General features: G+C 52.8%; 1 protein-coding gene across 4 annotated transcripts in view; it reads left to right on the top strand.

The window, feature by feature from the left end:
• The first annotated feature begins 1,233 nt into the window (after positions 1-1,233).
• The window catches only part of AGAP1 (ArfGAP with GTPase domain, ankyrin repeat and PH domain 1), a 523,790-nt gene continuing 503,648 nt past the window's right edge, over positions 1,234-21,375 (top strand). For 2 of the 4 annotated variants that reach the window (XM_036901061.2, XM_036901059.2), the window contains exon 1: positions 1,234-1,981. In XM_036901061.2, the coding sequence (XP_036756956.1) occupies positions 1,819-1,981 (163 nt within the window). In that variant the 5' untranslated portion in view covers positions 1,234-1,818. The remainder of the gene's footprint in view (positions 1,982-21,375) is intronic. The other 2 variants (XM_036901063.2, XM_036901062.2) reach the window with 1 other exon arrangement.

The following is a 21,375-nucleotide window of genomic DNA, read 5'->3' as shown; positions in this document are numbered from 1 at the left end:
AGGCCATGGCTGTTATCTCAGCTTTGGTAAAGTCAGAGGCAATCACAGATGGGGCAGCGAGCTCTGCCTAAGTGTGTCAGGGACCCTGCTGGGACTCTGGGATGGGACGGACATGAGCAAAGGCCCGATGATGGTCGGTACATGTGGGGAATTGTGAGCCCAGAGAGTGACCGAACGACGCTGGATATACCTGGGTGCATCATCCATGCATATGAACCTGGCGACGGCTCACGGGGCTTTGGTCAGCGAGGCCAGGGCGGCGGACTTCTGATTCCAAAAGGCCGCTCTGGTGGGTGAGGGCAGACACCCGTCCGGTGCGCACAAACCAGGCCCTGTGGGGCCGCCAATTGGCCCCGATGCTCGGCACCTCGTCAACAATCCCATTTGCTCCCAACTTGAGGGACGGGGCCCTCTGTGCGCTGGGGCCGCCGCTGCAGCGCGGTCCCCTCCGCGGGTACCTGGGGCTGATCTTACTCGGGGATTGGGGTGGGGGGAAAACCCACGTGGAGCAGGCAGCGGCGCTCAAAAGGCTGCAGCTTAAGAGCCGTATCTTATTTTCTTTCTTCCTTTTTTAAAAGGAAAAGGATGCCTAGGGGGCCTCGGCGGTATTTCATGAAACCTCACGTCCGCGTCTGAACTTCAGTTCACTCGTGGAGTGTGAACACCCACGCCCCCGCCGCGGAGGAGGCTGTTCGCCTTCGGGAAGAAATTTAGTCTCCTAAGGGAAGCACGCATGTCACTTTCAGAAAAAGAGGCAGAAAGTTAAAAAAATGGGGCGTGTGGGGGTGCCAGCAAAGTCGGTGGCGGGGCACGGCGAGTGGCAGAGCCTCCTAGAAGCCAGACGCTTGGAAGCAAACAAAACGCGGGCGAGGTCGCGCGCCGCCTCCCGGGTCCCGAGGCACGGGGAGAGCGGGGCGGGCCGGGGCCAGCAGAGAGGCCGAGCGGGGTTGGCCGCGCAGGAGTCGGAGGGGCCGTTGGTCCCTCGCCTAGTCCCCCGGCCGGCTGCACGCGTCCCACGGTCCCCGCAGGCGCCGACGCCAACGCACGCGGACTACAAGTCCCAGGAAGCCCAGAGGCAGCGCGGGGCGGGGCCTGGCGCAATTCCCCGGGATCCGGCGCGCTGGGAAGCGCCGCGGACGACGCAGCAGCGGCGGCCGGAGGGCGGTGAGCGCGCGGGCGGGCGGGGGCGGGGCCGACGTGGGCCGGAGCCCTGCGTGCCAGGGAGGGGGCCGGCCGGGCAGGCGGCGGGCGGCGCTCGGAGCAGGCGCCGCGGCTTGCACGGCGCCGGCGGCTCGGTCCCGGCTCAGCGGGCTGCGCACGGCGGGCTCGGCTCTGGGGCCCCAGCGCGCCAGGCGGCGCAGCACGCAGCGCGTGGACCCACGCCACGGCCGGGCGCCCGAGCGGCGCGGCCACTGCCCGGGGTCGGCCCTCCGCCCCGGCGCTCGGAGCGCGGCGGCTGCCTGCGCTTTAATGGCTGCTCGGCAGGGCAGCGCCTAGGGGTGGGAGCGGCTGCGGCGCAGGAAGGCGCCCGAGCGAGCCTCCTCCGGGGCTGGCCGCGCCCGCCGCGGCGCGCTCCATGGGGGCCCGCTGACCCGGGGCGCCGGGCCCCGCTCGCACGCCGGCCGCGCGTCCCGGCCATGAACTGAGTCCGCGCGGGCCGCCCCGCGCCTGCTCCGCCCGCTCCTTTCTTCTCGCGCCTCCTCTGCCCGCCGGCGGCGGGCCCGGCTCTCGGGGGCTGCGGCGCCCCGGGCTCGGCGGGCGCCGGGACGCGGGGCGGCGGCGGCGGGGGGCGCGCGGCTTCGGGCGCGGCGCTGCACCATGAACTACCAGCAGCAGCTGGCCAACTCGGCTGCCATCCGGGCCGAGATCCAGCGCTTCGAGTCCGTCCACCCCAACATCTATTCCATCTACGAGCTGCTGGAGCGCGTGGAGGAGCCTGTGCTGCAGAACCAGATCCGGGAGCACGTCATCGCCATCGAAGGTGAGGGCCGGGCCGCCGCGGGGCTTCTGAAAGGCGCGGGGGAGTGGCGCCCCCGGCGCGGCGAGGGTGTGCGCGCGGGGGTGCGTGAGTGTGTACACACGCGCCGGGCCGTGGCACGCGGCTGCCCCGCTGAGGGAGCACTGCGGTGCTTCTCACCCTGTAAGGTCGGGCGAGAGCCGAGCGGGAGGCCGAGGGCCGGGCGAGCGCGCCGCGAGCCCTGCCAGAGAAGAGGGACCTCAGCGTCGATTTGATCATGGGCAGTAGAGTCTCCCGTGCCAAAGTGGCTCCGTGCGGCGAGTACTGGGCCACCCGAGCGACCCGGCCCAGCAAATGCCTGCGGGCAGGTGGAGAGGTCGGCGTCACCGAACCGTGACAGGTCACCAGGCCAAGGCCAAGCGTCTTGCAGGACCGTGTTGAAGACGTGACTTGAGAAATATTGCTGCTCTGGCCAGTGCGTTTAGGTGGGGTGGCCATCCCCCTTAGTGTCTTTGCCCAATTCGGGGCACAGTGGGGGCCTTTGAACCGAGCCCACGCAGAGCCAGCCCGGCTGCAGGCAGCTTCGTGTCCTGGTTCAGGTCCACCTGGCCCTGTACAAAGGCTGATCTCCACGGAATGTTTTCTGCCGGAAATCCTGGGCCAAACGAGAGCAACAAACCTACCAGGAGGGCAGGGGGTCCCCCAGCCTGAGGGTCTCAACTCTCACTTGCCTGGAGGAAACCCACCTTCCCTGCATGCCGGGCAAGGCTTGTGACCCTGCCAGATGTCTGGCAGAGTTCTACCTCCTCTGGGCTTGTGTTCTCTTGGGATTAGCAGTGGCTTCTATTTTTCATGCTGCTAGGCTTCAGGATTGGCTCCTCGCTTTGTCTGTTTGGTCCTGCCAAGATTCACCTGGGAGACCAGGTGGCACGTAAATGTGGAATGTGGAGTTGTACCTCAGCCACAGTCAATCAGAAGTCTTTTTGCTCTGTTGGCCAGTGATGGTCAAAGCCTGCGGAGTGGCTTGTTCATAGTACAGAACTGTTCTAACCAAATGTCGGTAGGGCCGCTGTTGAGGAACATTGAGAACGTTCCAGGGCCTGCCAGGAGTGTGTCCTGAAGCCTGGCTGCAGGCAGTTCCCCAGTTCCCCTCCTCTTTGTGTACAGGGCATGGGCCACAGGAGGGCTTTGCCTTGGCAGTGTGCAGACTCTGCCCTGCTAGCCAGGTGACTTGGTTTGACACTCAGCCATAGATAGAAAAGGGGGATGTGCGCTGATTCTCCTGGCATTTGGCAGCCCCGTGGACTCCAGCAGTGTCCTGGCCAGGCCGCTGATTGGCCGACTGTATACACAAGGGAGTTGCTACTTCGCAGGGAGGATCTGAGTGAGCAGTGCTCCAGCCTTATGTGGGACCTGGCTATCAGAGCCCCTGGCCTCGCTGTTGGCAACTTAAGATGCTTCAGATTCCTTGAGAAGCAGAGGCTCCAGTGTACCCTGACAAGACTTGCGGTGGGGCCAGGGGACCTGCACACGTGTGCTGATGGCTGGGCGATGTCGCAGAAATGTTCCTGTAGAGCCTGAACTCATTCCTGTTTCAGGCAAAGTGGGGGCACTCTACTTCTTTCACTTGTCTCTTTGCAGCTCTCTGGCTGCCTTCACAGAAGTATGATGAAACAGTCTGAAAGCCGGTGCCGTGCATTGAACACACCTGGCTGAGAGTGCCGTGCCACTGTGCAAAGACCTCTAGCTGAGCGTGATTCATGATGCCTCGTTTTCATTTCCCATTCTTGAAGCTGAACTTCGGGGTCTCCAGCACTTCCAGCAAAGCAATTCGACTTTCTAGCAAAAGGATGTGGTTTCATTTTTCTTTTCTTTTTAAAAAAAGTGTTGTGTGGTTCCTAGATGATGGTTTTGATAGTTTGATATCTATGTTTATGATAGACATTAGGCCCTTCTTGGCTGGAATCCTTGTCATTTTTAGTAAGACTCAGAATCAGTGAAAGTATCCTGTTTGGGGCTTTGATGATGCCATTATTTTTCTGTTAGAAAAAGGAATGACTGACTGTGTTGTGTCAGAGCTGTTAAATTTAATGAGCTTTGAGAGCCATTCAGATATGCTTCTGTTCTTTGCCTTATTATCGACAGTGCTACCACCTCTCATTTGTATAGAACTTTAGCAAATACTCTTGCATTCTCAATCTCATTGTGTGGTGGTACCCACCCTGTTAGAGGATGTGGGCTAGCTTCCTTAACTGTCGTAGAGGACGGAGGTTCATTCTGGAAGGCAGCTGATGGCCCACACTGAGGTCATTCAAAGTCTGGTCTGAACCAAAGGATCATTTTAATAGAGAGCCCAGGTCTGCCTCCAAAGCACTTAACATTGCTTCTTCTAATGAAATACAGGTTCATTTGGTGTAATGAGGTATTGTCCCGTTCTGTGCCAATTTTAAGATATGGTTGTGGTTTATGGCTATATTGTTGGTGTTTTTGGAAGTTGAGAGGATTGCTCAGTTGTGGCAGGACAACAGTTTTATGGTGAGAAGAGAACTATGCAGAAACAATTTTGTGCAGTTGTGTAGGCTGTAGGTTATTCACTTGTGCTGAGCCTGAGTGTTGCCATGGGGCATGGGGACTGCAGGTGCATTTGGAGGAGCCCAGTGTGGTAACTGAACCTGCACCCGTCCCCCACTCCACCGCCACAATCCCAGCATCACTGTAACTGTGAGAAACCTACCCAGTCTGCCCCCGCTTGTGCACCTCGAGGATTAAGATGCTACAGTGGTGAAATGTTAAGATCTTTCTGAATTTTAAAATATAACCCTTTCCATTCGGGGAAGTATATGCATATCATAGCAAATAGTTTAAGAATCATTTGTCCTACCAAACAGGGAAAACTGCATTTTAAAGGATATCCAGCCAGCCTCCCCCTACCGCCTCTGTGTACAAGTGTGGAACTGGAGACATACTTAACAAAACTGCTTGATTAGCATAGTGTGAGCACTTTTTAATATTAAGAGAAATGTTTGAGAATACGATTTCTTATGTTGGCATAATATTTGAGCATTTGGCTGTGTCCTAATTTATGTAAAATTTCCCTGTTTTTTGGTGTTTTCAGGAGTTTCTGCTGTGGGAGTGAGGGAAGATGTTTTGGCTAATGTTCATCTCAGAGAAATTCCAAGTGGGTCTGGATTGGGAAAATCTCTGTGATGAACTGAACTGTATATATGTTAGTTGAAAGAGCTCACCAAGATTCCCAAATAAGAATGGGACTGTGACCCCAGTTTGGGGGCATGGCAAAAGGGGTTTTGTTCTCAGTGTTGTCTTAAAACATTACCTTGCCCAAGGAAGTGTTTTTTCAAGTCTTTATTTCAGACTTAGATTTCTTTTCTCCCAAAGCTCTGGAGTTTAAGGACGCAGGGCTGTTTTTTCCCTGCTCAAGATTTCCCACAGCTGTAGCCCCACAGCACGCAAACTCCGAGCCCAGAAATGCCTCCAGTGTGAACAGCGTGTCTGGGTTTTTCCTTCTTTAAAAAAGTCCATATGGGGTTGATGAGGTTGAGGTGAATGAGTCAACTGCCTTTCTCGTTAAATAAAGCTTGTTCTTTTTGGAATACAGCTTCTTCTATTAGCAGTTGCATATTGTAATTCACCCTGCCAACAGCAGAAGTCTGATGCCATGATAACCCACCCACCTGCCTGATCAGCCAGGGTAGCCGGGGAGCCTCCAGCCGGCTTCTGTGCTCCGCCCTCACCAGGAGTGGACCAGGGGACCAGGCTCCTCACTGGCCCCGCAGGTGGCTTGTGTGGTTCCTCCAAGGACTCTGGAGAGATCACAAGGGCCCAGTCCTTGGCGGGAGAACTCTGCCTGGTGCCCCTGGTAAGGGCACTCTCACAGGGGGACTCAGGGCTGAGCCCTGACATTTGGGGGACCTAGAAAGGCGGGCTGGGGTGCCCCACTTCATCCCACCATACGCTGCTTTGCTGAGCATCTGTGTCCAGTAGAGTTCTAAGTGCTTACCCTGTATGACATTAATGCATCCTGTGGGGATGCCTGACAGAGATGCCCCCTCCGAGGCCCAGGAAGGGTAGGAAGCTTGCCTGGGGGAGATAAGCGCTGGCCCTCTAGCTGCTTACGTGATAGAAGTGGAGTTCTTGGTTATTCACGGGTCCCAAAGGCTGTATGTGCAAACCATCCCGGACATGGGTTCCCTCTATGCAGGACAAGAAGAGTTTGAGAATGCTACACGTCACTGAAAGTATTACGCTTTCTGCAAAGTTGCTTACCATGGCAAACTATTTAAGAGTGTTTTCACACAGAAGTTTATTTACTCTGCTTTATTTAATCATGTTTTGGGAACAAATATCTCCTTGCTGCCATGGATGAACATAATTTTTATTTGCCGATACTCACTATATTTGAAATATTTAAAGTTTAATCAAAGGTTGCAGGCATGGAGCCTTTTCGTTACTGATATGCACATCACAATCTCGTCCTCAAACAGAATTCTCCGTTGGCTTGTGTTGTTTCCAGGTTAAATAGCATGCTTTATCTGACGCCTCCACAGTCGCGGTGGCCCTTCCCGCCCCTTCTCCCAGCCCCAGTTAGGGTTTGCCTGCTCTGTGCCCCCCAGGCCCGTTTGGCTCGTCTTACCCACCTCAGCCTGAAGGGCTGGGTGTTCCTGAGGGCCGAAACCAGGCCGTGCTCATCTTTATCTGTTCAGTGATTGGTGTGTTGTGACTGGGCCCCGGAGGATGCCTAGGAGTTGCTTGTTGACTTGCCAGAGGGTTAACATTTCCCCTGGGGTTTGGGTCCTTTTTTTGGTCCTTATCGATAATACAAACAGTGTTTATCCCCTGGCAGAAGTGCAGGTGTTTGAAACTTGTCACGATAGCAGTGACGTTCGGACGGGCACCTTTTGGATCTGGTGGGTTAGCTTGGGTAGAAACTAAATGCCATGTGCTGTTTGGGGTGGATGTGAGATTTTCTTTCCTGTGTGTAGGAGAAGAAAAAGACCTGCTGGCTGAATCCTGGCAACTTTGTCAAGCCAGCTCTCTGCAAAAGGTCAGTGTTTCTTTATGGTGGGTGTAATTGGATTTCAGACAAAGAATTGGTATCATTGACAAGCACCGATGAGTGACAGACCAGGTGGCTGACATAACGTCGTATCTTCAGTGTCACACTGAGAGCCGTGGCTCTAAAAGTTGAGCGTGCAGTCAGATCTCTTGGAGGGCTTGGGAAAAAGCAGACAGCTGGCCCCCACCTCCAGGGTTTCTAGTTCTGTAGGTCTGGAGCAAGGCGCAGGAGTGTCCTTTTCTAACAAGTTTTCAGAGGGTTCTGGTGCTGCTGGTCTGGAGACTGCACTTGGAGAAGCACTGCTGTGGACGGTAGGCGCGCTGGTGAAACGGGGCATCTGCTGTGGGCCAGCACGCTGATGTGTGGTCCAAGCAGTGCTGTCAGGTGGTGGGCAGGGCTTCCTCGTCCTCCCTGTGGGTTGCAGTGACAGTCAGCACTCAGGGGCGTTGCTTAGGGTCACACAGCTTAAACACGGTGGAGGAGGGTTTAAACCAAGGACCACGTGGAATCAAATCCATGTTTGCTCCACCTGTGTGATGCTGAGTGATCGCCCCTCTGGGAAGTGGTCAGGAGGGGGTGGACAATGGCAAGGCAGCCCCGCAGGGAGGTTGGACCAGCTGATGTTTCACTTTCTTCCAAGTTCCGGTCTGTGATTCTGTGGACTTTGTTTCCTGTCTTTTGGAGACGGGTGATTTTGAGGTGAGCTCCTGTATGTTTAGATGATTTGGCAGGTGGTGCATTTTGTTACCGCTGCTTTGGAGCTACGAAGCATTTCTGTGGAAGAGGAGCACTATATGTTATTAGCAGCCTGGAAGGGCCTTGTGGGGCGGGGGTGCTGAAGGAAGTGACTCACAGGGAGAAAACACTACTGCAGCTGCAGAAACCTCCGAACAAAACCTGCAGCCTTGTGCTACCACCTCTGTTTTTTGTCCAAACCAGGCTTTTTATTTGGTTAAGACTAAAATCCCTTACTTTGCATCCTCCTTTTTTCTTCAGTGCCCTGCAGGTGTTTATAGTTTGTGAGTCTCACTCTGGCTTGTTTTAACTACCCATTCAGTCTTGTCTCACTTTTCCCAGCGGTCAAACTCGTGCCCTCCTCCCCCACCCTTGGCCAAGCACTGCAGTTTGAGTCCTTCTCTTAAGTGATTGAGTTTGGCAAAGCGGATCAGGCTTAGTTACTTTTAAAATCCAGGGTTCGGGGTTCTGATCTGGTGCTTAGCTACATAATTCCTTCCCTTTTTTAAGTACTTTTCTCTGAGAGGCCAAATGCACTTCACAGATGTTAATCTCTAATCTCCGCAGCATCTGTTATTTTTCCACAGGGTGTGAGTGCAAGCCTTTGTATGTGCTGCGGGGACCTCCTTCCAGGAGCTCGGCTTCTGAGGAGCTGAGAGGGATTTTTGGTTCCCGTTTATGGTGTGGGAAGTCTGCACCCAGGGTGGGGATTTGCCCGAGGTGCAGTGATGTCCCATCCAGGGCAGGGGTGGCATTGTAGTCTGGGTCCAACCCTCCCCCCCCCACCGCCCACCTCCCTGCTCACAGCTGACCGAGGCCAGAGGGGGTGTCTTGGTTGTGGCTGGGGAGGGAAGGAGGGCAAATACCACCCCCACCAGAAGAGGTGGTTAATGGACCCTTTGAATAACCAGCCAAATAGCTTGCCTCTGTGTGAGGTCAGGACATTTTCCATAAAAAGCAGACTAAATATAGGCTCAAGGGTGGGGACCAGGGTCCAGGAGGGGACTGTCATCCCTCAGAGATTGTTTCTTCCACTGGTGATCAGACTTGCCACCAGCCCGAACAGGTGGCCACCCTGAGCTCCGGGAACAGATGGGTGTTTTTGTTTAATCAGGGGCTCATTTGCAGATCTCGCACTTCTCCCGCTGTTTGATGGAATTGTCTTTTTTGGGCTATAGTGTTGGCGTTTTTGTGCAGTGTTTCTACACAAGCAACTGTCTGATCTTTAAAACTGCTCATGCCGTCTGGTTGTCATTAGCATCACGGTTAGAAGCAGCTTTTTATTTCCTACTTTTTTTTAAGGGTGGGAAACACTTTTCATGGTTCTGGGAGAAGAATTCCAAATACTTGCTGGCCATGTTCACAAATGATTTATGTCTGGTCTTAGAAACGTCAGCATTCAGCAGGCTCTCACACACACAACCACGTTGATTTCCAGCTTAGGACGCGGCCTCACTGAAGCTACTGTTCCCGTTCTCTCAGATAGACTTACGGGGAGAACATGTCTGGAGGAAGTGAATTTTCTTTCATTCCCATGAGTTTTGGTTGACAGGGACATACCAACAGTATTGAGGACACTTGAAAGGGAGGAGTTAGAAAAAAATTATTTTGTGAATGCCTACAATAAAACATCCCCTCCTTCGTTTCCAGAAAGGCGTTTTACTTCTCCACACAAGCCCAGAAGCATGCTGTCTGTGTGAGGGCACGTGGCGGCCGTCAGCAAGATGCAGTCCTGTAGGCAAGCTCCTTACCTGTCAGCTTTTGTAATGACAGAGAAGTTGAATTTGGAGAGGGCTGATTGTCCTGAAATTCTGCTGTTTGTGTTTCCAGTCATCCTTTTCTGTGAGGGGAGAATCGGCGTATTTTCCAGGGAGGGCAGTGCCCCACCCCGGTCCCCCCGCCCTTCGTTGTTTCCAGAGGTCTGGGGTGCCGCTCACACACCGCCCCTGTTAGTTCAGGCTGGTGCACTCAATTTCAAACAAACAAACAAGGGCATTGTTTCCATTTCTGTTCTGACAATCAAGCCTGGGTCTCTGATTCTCCATGTGTTAGAATTTGGGGTTTGGGATTGATGGGACTGAGACCACTTCAAACTCCCTAATTTTTTGAACTTTTTTTTTAACACAGACAGTAAATACATAAAGATGCCAAGTCGTAAGGGAGGAAGTTTTCTCAAACTGACCCCATGTGTGTAACCATCCAACTCGAGAAGCAGAAGGTGGCTGCCCAGGGAGAGATTCCTCTGTGTTGCCTTTGTTTATTTATCTGTCCTACTGTTGATGGGCATTTGGGTAGTTTGCTATTTTTGGCTGGTATGAATAGTGTGCGTGTCTTTGGGGCCACATGTCCCTGCTGCTGTCGGGTGTGTGCCTGGGAGTGGCAGGCTGCCTTTACCCTGGTGGGACGCAGCAGATCGTGAAGCTGCCCCGTGGGTGGGTGGGCACTGGGCTGGGGGTGCCCTTCCTGAGGGACCTTTTCATGACATGCTGATGGCAGGAAAGCTGCTGTTTCTTCCTTTGGTATTCAGTCATTCTAGTTGCTTCTTCCTGAACAAGTGCTGAAGTACTGTCTTAGACCTTGGGTTTTTTAAATTCAGGATTTTCTATAGACTGTTACTTCCTTGTTTGTTGAGTAATTGCTGCTTTATAAATGGAGCTGTGTGAGTGAAGTCCTTCCCCAGAAGGTGCTTTCCTTCAGCCGTGGCCTCTTGCAGATCAGCCTCCGCCAGGGCTCTCCCCCTGGCTCAGCCCCGACCAGCCCCGACCAGCCCCACCACCTCCGTCCTGGGTTTTGGGTAACCCTCAGATCTGTTTGGTATTGGAAAGGAAACTTATTTTCGACTCTTGGCTTACATTGTTCTGTGGCTGTATAGTTACATATCAGCACTTTCTCAATTTCTCTTGTTTGTAGCAGTTACGTGGAAGACACAAAAGAGAAAAAGGAAAGCGAAGTGTCACCGACTCCGTTATTCTCAAGGGTTTTTGTCTTTGTTCCTTCTGTGTCCTGGAGCTGCCCATCCCCCTCTGGAGGCCGGGCAGAGGCCGATGAGGCCACACCGGGTTGCTCAGAGGGGCAGATGCCTAGCATGGAGGGGTGTGTGTGTGTGAGCTTCTCCAGGGGCTTCCGAACACAAATGTTGTTTTGAGGGCCAGGCTGGGGAGGGGCACGCTTGTCTCAGTGTCCATCAGGGGACGTGGACTGTGTGAGAACCTACAGCAGGATTCTGCCGAGCACCTGCCGTGGGCCACGTGCAGTGTTTGGGTCTGCTGGGGAGTCCCAGACATGAACAGGGGCAGCAGTCCCACCGGCAGTGTGGCCTGGGAGGGAATGGGATGCCAGACTTGGAAGCTGGGTGGGAGTTGGGTTGCGGGGGGCTTTCCTGGATGGTGGAGAATAGTCCTGGGACCTGCAGACTGAATCTCTCAGCCTGCAGGGCCCGGGAAGGCCAGGATGAGGGAGGAGAGCCCAGTGGGCCTCTGAGAGCAGGTTGGGGTCCCTTTTATTCTTCTGTTGGGCAGCAGGAACCCGTGAGTGGTGGGTTTCCCTGTGGGGAGGGAGCACCGAGATGCTTAGCTGATGTCATGCAGGATAGAGCTGGTGATGGTGGCGGAGGGGACTGGCAGGGAGGGTTCAAAACTGAGACTTACGTTAGTGCTGTCGTGAGGGAAGATGGGAGCCTGGGCAGGGAGTTGGGGGACAGAGCCGGGCCCTAAGAGGTGCAGTCACAGGTGCAGCCTGATGTTGCCTGTGAGTCTGCGATGGAGGGAGCACAAAAGGGCCTGGGTTTGCTCCTGGGAGCACAGGAGTGGGACGTGTTTAGGGGATTTTTATCTTTAGTTGCAGTGAGATCTGGGCCCCACAGGACTGTTACCAGGATTTGTACAGGAGGGCCCCATCCTTGGGGGATGGGCTTGGATGTATAGATTCATCTCGGCTGTCGCAGAGGCCAGGAGGCAGGCATCTGGAAGGTATTGCAGCTATCTCCTCTGCAATTCTTAAATGGGTGTGCATCAGTCTCTCTGGGAACTGAGCAGGTCCACAGGGGTAACATACATGATTAAGTCTCTGTTCACAGACCCTGGGCTGTGGTGGCCCCTCAGGTCCTGCTCACCTAGCCAGGTAGTCTGGCCATCTGCCCTTTTCAGGGCGATGCGGAGCATGTGCCACGTGGTGCTTGACTGATGGATCTGTCCATGTCTATGTCTGACTGTATCTCTATTTGCTTCCTGTTAGGTGTGTATATTTTTTCACTTAATGGCTTTTATCTGTAGGCTTGTAGAGCCAGGTGCCAGGACCACAGAGGGGAACGGGCCATTTGTTGTGCAAGGACAGGCAGGTGAATGCTTTGGGCTGGGTGTGTAGTGGGCCAGGAGAGCTGCAAGGTGTGCCACGAAGAGGCCCTGGGGCTCCTGGAGGAAGACCTTTGGAGTCCCAGAAGATGGGAAGCTGATGACATTAGTACGGGGGGTGGGGGCATTGACAGGGCTCCATGCCATCTCCTCTCAGCAGGAGGCCCTGGAACACTGTCACCTCTGCCCAGAGAGATCACACTGCCATCACTCTGTCAGTTTCCCTTAAAAACTGGTTTTACCTGGGTTTCTCAATCTGTGCATGCCTTTCTGGTCTTCATATGTGGGGGAAAAAAAGATTACATATTGCTGCCCATAGCCTGCTTCTAGAGGGGTTTCTTCCTCTCCAAGTCCCAAGCCCTGTACTCTTTCCCTAAACTCCCAGCTTGCCAGGAGAATCTTTGAGAGTAATGCTCTGATGAGGAGCCCTTGGGTTTTGGGCTTGTAGCCTTTGAGGCCCCGCCTAGATGGCGAGTGCCGCTTGTCCTGAAAGTGGTTCAGAATTCCAGACTTAGACATCACCGCCTCTGTTTCCTCTAGAATCCTGACTTCTGATGGAATGCAGGGTGAAGCGGCACACTCAGATTTTTCATTTTGCGGGTGGCCTGTTTGGGGATCACAGGATCGGAGAGTGGTGTGATCGTACTGGCCCGGGAAGGTGGACACTGCTCTGCTCTTGATGCGAACACGGGCACTGTGTGTGCAGCGGAGTGTGGTAAGAGCCAGCTGCTCGCCTGCATCACTGGAGCCCTCACCCGCCGTGTGGACCGCAGGCACCTCCTCTGGCTCTCCCCGGGGAAGGGGCATGCCACTAGTCTAGGGTCAGGGATTTCTGTGAACAAGAGTTCAACTTGTGTAAGTAGTGTCTTTTACAACCAAGAGATGAAATTAGCTGATTAGCCACAACTCGAGGATGAACTCTTCTCAACATTTTGTGATGAAAAATTTCAAACACACAGGAGAGGAAAGAATGTTTACAGTGAACTCTTATATACCCATTATCTTAATTCTCTGTTCTGTGTATCTCTCCATCTGTCCAGAGGCAAATTTAGCTAGCATTTTTATAGGATGCAGTTTTCCAAGGCTGTTCTGATTTTGGCTTGGAATCCAAAGGAATTCTGCAAACGGTGCCAGTCAGGGTGTCATGTGGTCAGATGCCAGGTGCGCCGGTGGCACTGTGGGGCAGAGTGCTTAGTAAGCACAGATCCAGAGTGAGGGTGTCTCACTCTGCAGGGGAAGTTGGTTTCACTTTGGATTTGGAAGGACAGCTCTTTTGCTGAATCCAGTTCAACTTGAACAATTGAACTGAAAACCCAAAGGGAAACTGTTCACACTTAAACCCAAAGGGAAACTTTGAATTGAATGCAGACTTGAATTCTGTGGCTGAGTGTGTGTGTGTTTGGGAGGGCAGTCCCTCTTTGGGCCTGGGTGGTATTAGGGGTGGCATGGTACAGAGTCCTGTGGGTCCCTGGACTTTGGTTTTAGGAGTAACTGATGTATTGATACGGAACACAGGCGCTTTCTTGTTGGAACAAGTTACACCATGACTACTTCCTGGAAGCAGAATGATGTCATGGAGGATTATAGTCTTGATAAGTCTTTGTGGCCTATAGGGGACAGACAACCCCAGCCTGGGGATACAAGACAGGCGCTTACTTCAGTGATTTGCCGTGGAACCCTTAGGAATGCATGTATCCCTTTAGGCCTCTGTTTCAGAGTTTAGAATCCATGGAGTTGAACTTTGATCTCAAGGTTCCTCCTGTCTCTAAAGTGACTACCAGGACCCCATCCATTGCTCCTCAGTCCCCAAACTGACCTGGTCTGGTGGAGGTGGAGATGGTCAGATGAGGTCAGATTGCCTCGGTATTGTGTTGAATTGTTTCATCCATAGGCTTCCCTCTGTGTCCCCACCCCAACCCCCAATAGACTCAGGGAGTGAAAATTTACTCAGTAGAGTAATATCCAGAAAAGGGAAAGAAAGCTGTTGTGTGTGTGTGTGCACAGTCTGGGTAGTACAGGGATGATCTAGTGCTTGTGTGCTTTGTGTAACATGCACACATGTTGAAGGCTTCATTCTCACACCTGAGTGTGTACAGGGGTGTGTGGAAGAAAACTTGTCCATAATAATCTCCAGTATTTCTACAATACCCTGGTCCCTTAAACTTAGCCGCAGACTGGACTACAGATGTGCAGCTGTCTGTGGCCCTGTGGTCTGTCACTGTGACCAGCACGTCCCAGTGCTGCAGCTGTGGTGAATGAGTGTCGCATGTATGGCCGTATGGCTGGCTTTAATTTAAGGCAGATCCTGGGAGTCTAATTCAGCTCTTAGTCAGCTCCCCAGTTCATGAGTTTTAGGGAGCAGCCTTCAAAATAGGAGTCGTCTTCAAGTTCAACTGGGAACTGAATTACAGAGTAATTCTTGTCTCTGCAGTGTTAATACATTATTAGTTACAGGACCGATTAGGCCAAATTCATGTTCCCTGGAGTGTGCCCAAAGGGGGCATGTCTGCTGGGCTGTCCTTCAGCCGGCAGTGACCTCACAATATGCTAATAGTCGCCAGCTGCCTCCTCATTTGACCCCCTGCAGCTCTCCCCACTTCCTGCCCAGAGCTGGCCTGGGACCACAGGGCCTTTTGGGGTTCTGAATCAGCAGATTCCTCCCCTGTCGTCTCTCAAAACCTCCACCGCAGCTCTGTACCACCGTCCTCGTGTCCTGGAGTGCCCCTCCGGGCGCACCCAGGTTATACTGGTCCATGGGTTGCTCTGTGCCATGCCTCGCCCTCAGCCCTGCTTTTGTCTCCACACCACCTTTCCATTCTAGTGAGCCTGCCTGTGCGTCTGACAGAGGGAGGCTTTCAATTTCCATTTTGTCATGATCTTCTCTTCGGAATCCAGGCTTTCAGTTGGAGGGAATTTATGACAAAATATATTTCTGTTGTCACCTCTTTAATTGTCTCTCAACCAGTGGTGGGTGTCTAAAGAAAGGCTGGTGGCTCTGCATGTCCTTCCATCTCTCCCCACTCTCACTTACTCACTGTTACTGCATTTCCCGCCAAAGCTTACATTTTGGACATGTCATCTGCTGCTGGGACAGGGGGCCTTTAGTTCTTAAGAGTTCAGTTTAGAAAACAATGCTCCGGCCTGGCCCGTGAAGGACGGGAGAAGGTGCTTATAGATGACTTGACTGTCCACTTCGTCGGATGATTTCAGCTGTAGCAACTAAAATTCTCCTGACAGCGTGGCTCTCTCCAGGTATTAAAAGGCCTATTGTTCCTGAGGCCTTATCTTAAATACCACTTCTCAGGGACCCAGAAGTCTCCCTTGGCCACCCCACCTAGTGTGTGTGTGCATCTCTTTGCGCAGGTGTTCATGCGCTGGGATGTGTCTCCCCAGGAGGGCAGGACCACGTGGCCGGCATCTCTGTTTCATCCATAGAGAGCCTGGCAGTTGCTTATCAAGGGCCTTATACCGCCTAGTGCTAGAGAACAGATTTCTCCATCCTGCTGAAGCCAAACCACGTAGTATCTAAGAATTCTGTAGGAAGATACTGGGCTTAGCGAACAACAGTGGACTTTTCCAGAAACTTGTGTTTCTGTGGTTCCTGTTTCATTGGCTCTTGCTACGTAACTCCTGTTGGGTTCAGATACTGGGGTTTTTAAAGCTGGGTTTCCAGTATTTTAAACAACCTGATTTAAACTATGATGACTACAGTGTTGCCTTTTCTGGGCTTTCTGGACATGAAAGCAGGATCTTTAATCAGAAACTTGAATTTATTTGACCAAGAGTTTCACTGTTGGTGTGAAAATACGATGTTCCTGAGAATATTCCTGATTAGGAGCTGTCAGAAACTACGTCCATATGAGCAGGGCCACTGAGACAAAGCCTGTAACAAAAGCCCAGCACTTACTCATTTTCCTTGACTCAAGTCCATGCTGATGGTCCTTCCTCTGTCCACACGGCACGAGATGGGAAGGAATGAGGACTGGCAGAGGACACATCGCTGAATGGACGCAGCGCATTGGATCGAGACCCTAGCCGTCTGCTCACAGACTTTGTGAGAGAATGTTTCTTGTTGTTTCCTCTGCATGCATTGTGACCTGGGAGCCAGCCTTTTTTTCTGAGCTTGAGGGAAGCCAGAGCAGGAACAGCCGCTTGATTCTTTCTCCCTGAAGCCCCTGGGCAGCCAGGTTGCACACTGTGCTGGGCTGACTCTTTGGGGCTGAGCCTTTCCCAAGATCTTCCTGCTCTTTCACTGGTAAGCCCCGATTGAAGCAGCTATTGGGAGTCAGCCTGTTCATGGCTGGTTACCGAGTGCTCCAGTGCCAGGCCCAGTGCCCACTGTCAACTGACCAGGGGGCGCCAATGACCGTGGGTGGCGGTGAATTTGTTTTTAGGAAGAGGACATAAACAGCTACTGTACTGCGGGGACATCTGGAGAGGCTGTCCCGAGCCGTTGGTGATGGGTGGGGCTCGGGCAGAGTCTGGTCACCCCCGAGGACCTGGCACAGCTCTGCTCCAGCAGCCGGGCGGCCGCGGGTTTGCCTTGTAAATAACACCATTGCCTGGAGGCATCTCTGACAGCTGCTCCTGCTCCAGATTCCAGAAATTTCTAAGAAACATTTCATGAACACCCTCCTGGTTTTTTTCCTTTCCCTCACTTAATAAAATCCACTGAAGCACCAACTGTTTATCGAGTGTGGCCATCTGTGGGGCCCCCATGCTATAGGCTTAACGTGCTCTTACATTATTTTATCCTGGTTATTTTACTCCGGGACAGAGAGAACCCCCATTTTACTGGTCCGGAGCCCCAGATCTAGAGTTTAAAGCCTTGTCCAAATACACGCACACCTAGAGGTGGCTGAGTGAGGATTTGAACTCAGGACTGACCCACTGACATCAGCATCCCACAGTTACGTTTTAATAAAGCAGAAGGGAAACTGCCCAGATCAGACAAGGTCCGCAGAGGCGCTGAGCACTGTCCGTTGTCTACACCCGTCCTGCAGATTACAGTTTGATTTGAAACTCACATTCATACTCTGTCTCTTACTTGCTGAGGTTATAAAGAAGAAAAGAGCCCCTGGTTTCCTCTTGACCCTACTGCTGAGGTTTGGTGGTGCTGGGATGCTGACTGGCCGGCTTGATAGCATGAGGAAGAGACGCAGTGAGAAGCTGGCCTCCTGCGATTTCAGTTTCGCGGTCTGGGAGGAGGGAGAATTTCCCGAAAAGTGTGCTTTGACAATTCACCCAAGTTTAGAAACTGCAACACCTTTCATCTGGGTTGGCTGAAACTATTGCTTTTAAATTTAAGCCACGTGAATTATGTAACATTTTAATAATGGAGATGCCAGTGAGCAGTTAATTTTTAACAGGTATAAATAGAAGTTACTTTTCCTCTGAGCTATAATTAGCATAATAGGGAGAAATCGATGCCCTGAGAATCAGAGTGATCTGCCCGAGGTCATGCAAAGCAAGGTGGTGGAGTGGGAAGTGCAGAGTCCAGTGCAGGTCCCTGAGGCTGCTCGTGGTGGGGAGCAGGGCCAGGTTTCCATTTTGGGAGCTTGGCACATGATTCACTGCCCACCCCAGGTGTGGACTAGATGGGTCAGATGGCACCATCTCTCTACCATATGGGGACACCTGGGATGGGGGGAAAGGTGTGGCTCAGCCAGGGCTGCCCAGGGGTCGACTGCCAGGAGAAGAGAAGAGCGGTTCTGATACCCATCCAGTGCTCCGCTGGCAGCATCCCTGGTATTCCTTCCAGGGCGTTTGCTGACGGTGGGGATTCGTACTCTGCTCCAGGCTAGACTCTCAGGTGGGGGCTAGTCGTGGTTCTCCAGCTGTGTGGGGACTGACCACGGCACTCTGCCCATGAACACGGGCTAGGTGAGGGAGATGGGGCCTCATCCCTGGGTGACTGGGAAGCATTGCAGGGTGGGGAGTGTGTCCCCACACACTCAGGCAGGACCCACCTGTAGGGTCGTATGTACCTCGTGTGCAGGGACAGCTGCTGGCAGTTACTGTCAGAATCATTGTTCATTTTACAGCAGCGGTGCCTTTCCCACACTCAATTTATTTTATTCTACAACTGTGGAGAGTTATGATTTAAGAGAAACTGCACATATTGTAAGCTTACAATTTGAAGAGTCTTCACAGATGCATGCTCCCGTAAACCACAATCAAGCTACTGAACATGCTCTCCCCCACATTTCTCCTGCCGCTTTGTGACCCATCCCTCCACCTGCCCCCAGCTGCTTGACCCGGTTGGTTTTCTGTGATGGGATTAGTTTGCATTTTCTAGAATTGAATAGAAATAAGATCCTTTCTTGGTCTGGCTTCATTCACTGTGATGATTTTGAGATTCATCCAAGTTGTATATATTAATAGCTTGTTCTTTTTTATTGCTAAGTAGTGCTCCATTGTGTGGATTTACCACAGTTTATCCTGTGGGGGAACTCACTGTATTGTTTCCAGCATTTGGCTTTTTCAAATCAGGCTGCCGTGAACATCTGCGTACCATTCTTCAAACGGGCACGGGCTTCATTTCTCCTGAGTAAATACTGAGGAGTGAAGTGGCTGGGAATGTGGTGGGTATATGTTTAACTTTTTAAAAAGCTGCCAAACTCTTTTCCAGGTCAGTTGTTGGTCTCATACTCCTGCCAGCAGGGCGGGAGTCTCCTCTTGGGGCTTCAGTTCAGCCGGCTGCTGGCAGTGACTGGGGAAAGCACCTGACCTTCAGAAAGACGACCTGCCGTCCGTGTCCCCGAGGCTGGGAGGGGTCTGACACTAACAGGGCCACGGAGGCTATAGGTGGAGGCCAGTAGGAAAGAGCAGAAGAATCAGACCTATTTGGTTCTTATAAAGAGTTTAAAAATTTAACCCCTTTAGGTGAAGTCAGCCAATTTGGAGTTCCTCAGCAGCAGGCACAAGCGGTGGGCTCTGGGGCGAGGTTTCTCCACATCACCTTGTGGCCCCTACCTCAGTTTCCCTGTCTGTAAATCCAGGTGCTTGGCCGGGGGAGGGGCAGTGCTGCCTGCCAGAGGACCTTTGGCAATGTCTGGGGGAAGTTTTGGTCGTCACACTCTGGGGAGGAGTCATCCGGTGGGTGGGGACCAGGGATGCTTCTGAACTGCGTGCAGTGCCCAGGGTGGCCCAGGATGTTGGCGCTGCCGCCAGCTTCCCCTCGGCGGCCCCTCCCCAACTCTGATCTGTAGTGCAGAGCTTGGTGCTGACCGGGGGTTCCCCTGGCACCCTCTTGCCTTTTCAGGCAGGAACTGGTGGTATTACCTAGGAGGGGTGGGTGCCTGCATGAGGAGGGCAGGCCGTGTGCCCAGGTTAGACTGGAGCAAGGCAAGGGGCTACGCGAGCCTCAGCTCCCTCTCCCCGAAGTGTCTAGGGGACTGGTGCCCTGGGGGACATGTGACTCTCCCGTGCTCCTCCAGTTGCTTGAGCAGGCAGAGTCCACCCAGCTCTTGATGACTAACTGCCTGGCAGCCTGAGATAACTTCTTTGATTATTAACCTTTGCTTGGCTCAGGGAAATTACTCACTTGCTCTCTAGCCAAGAGAAAAACCACCTGTAAACGTTTGTATGTAAATCTTTCTGACAACTCCATTGTTTTCCTTATAGGGTGGAGAGAAAACCCCATGCAGTTCCTCAAATTGTGGGCTTTGCCCCTACAGAGCTTTTTGTAGGCCTGCTCTTGGTGGGGTTCAGCGTGTGGGGCGGGGCAGGGATAGTCGGTGTCCACTTCCTGCCCTGATGCTGCATCAGCAAAGTGCTGGAGAGCCGACTTTTATCTTGAGTGGAAGCTTAGGGTGCCAGTTTTTTTGCTTTTGGGAGAGAATGCCGAGGATGGGAAATGCTGGTTTTGTTGACTTAGAAATAGGAAAATAACGCAGGGGCTTCCTTCCCCGTTCCCACGTTGCTTGCCTTGTTCGGATGTGCTGAGGTGCAGCCTGTTGGGTAGACCTCGGACCTGTAAGGGGGTCTGGACCTCATGGGGTCCTGCCACTGCTTAGCAGCTCCCATGTCCCTCGAGGGCCAGCCAGAGAACCTACCCTTTGCCTCCCTCTCCAGGAAATTAAGATACATGAGTGAAATACTAATTTTGTAAGTGCTTTGGATGTTACCAAGAAAATGTGCTGTGCTGGTGAAGACGAGCAAGCATCCTGGCTGGTCTGGGACCCTCTGCTGAGGTGTGAGATACTTGTCGGCAGGGGCTGCTCAAAGCCGGGCGCACCTGGTTCTGCTCAGGGTCCCTCCTCAGGTCGTGGCCTGTCAGAATTAGGCACAAGAGTCACTTGTCTTCAAATGTAGTTGGCGGTTTTATTTGGTCCATTTATACCTGTCTCGTTCAAATGTGGCTTCACTAGCTTTTTCTTGGTATCAAACTATCTTAAAGGTTTGAGAAATTTGAAAATGTACAGTGTACGGTTTGCTCCTCATCCCCCAGGTTCCCACCGTGGCCTTCACAAGGCCTGCCTATGCCTGCTTTTGGTTGGCAGGTGTCTTGTCAATGGGTTTCAGCCTCAGGCAAGTTTGCTGTGGATTCAGTGTGACCAAAGAAATTGACAGCAAAACGTTATCGGGGTGAAAGGGTTATACCCAACTTTATTTCCAGGTGGCAGGTCAGTCACTAGAATCCCATTCACTCAGAGCGAGTCTGCATGCAGCAAGCCGGTCTCTCCCCTTGCCTCTGGGCCCCTCTGCCTGCACAGTCGTCCCACACAGCCGTCCTCTGGGCCTCTCTGCACAGTTGCCCTGCACAGCTGTCCTCTGGGCCTCTGTCCTCGGCGCTGCCACCACTCCAGCCTCTGCTCTCCCACAGCCTTGCAGCCCTGCCACCGTGTCACACCCAAAGCACTGGGCGGAGCTCTTTATATAGAGTCAACGGCCCTGTATTGGCCACAGGTGTGCAGTGAGCTAGTCAGCCAGGGCCAGGTGAGAATCCTGGCCACAGGAACTCTCATTTTATCCACAGCGGGCTTGGCCTTCCCCTCCTTGTGCACCTGTGCGACGCCTGTGAGTTTGGACCATTGTTCAGGCCTTTCTAGTTAAACCGAAAGGCCCAACAACACACAACCAACCCTCTTGAGGGTTGTTGAGCTCTTCCAACTAAGTAAAGATTTTATAGCTTTCCAGGTGTTAACTGTGATAGCTGCTGGGATTCTGTGGAGACGGTCTGGGATCCCTTTCACAAGCCGTGTGCTTCCCCTGCTGCTTTGCTGCGTGTGTGATAAACGTGTTTGTATTTACGTGCT

The sequence above is a fragment of the Manis pentadactyla genome, chromosome 6, assembly GCF_030020395.1.
Source record: "Manis pentadactyla isolate mManPen7 chromosome 6, mManPen7.hap1, whole genome shotgun sequence".
Taxonomy (NCBI): Eukaryota; Metazoa; Chordata; class Mammalia; order Pholidota; family Manidae; genus Manis; species Manis pentadactyla.
Note: the sequence above shows the minus strand (reverse complement) of the source record. Positions and strands in the feature narration are given on the sequence as shown.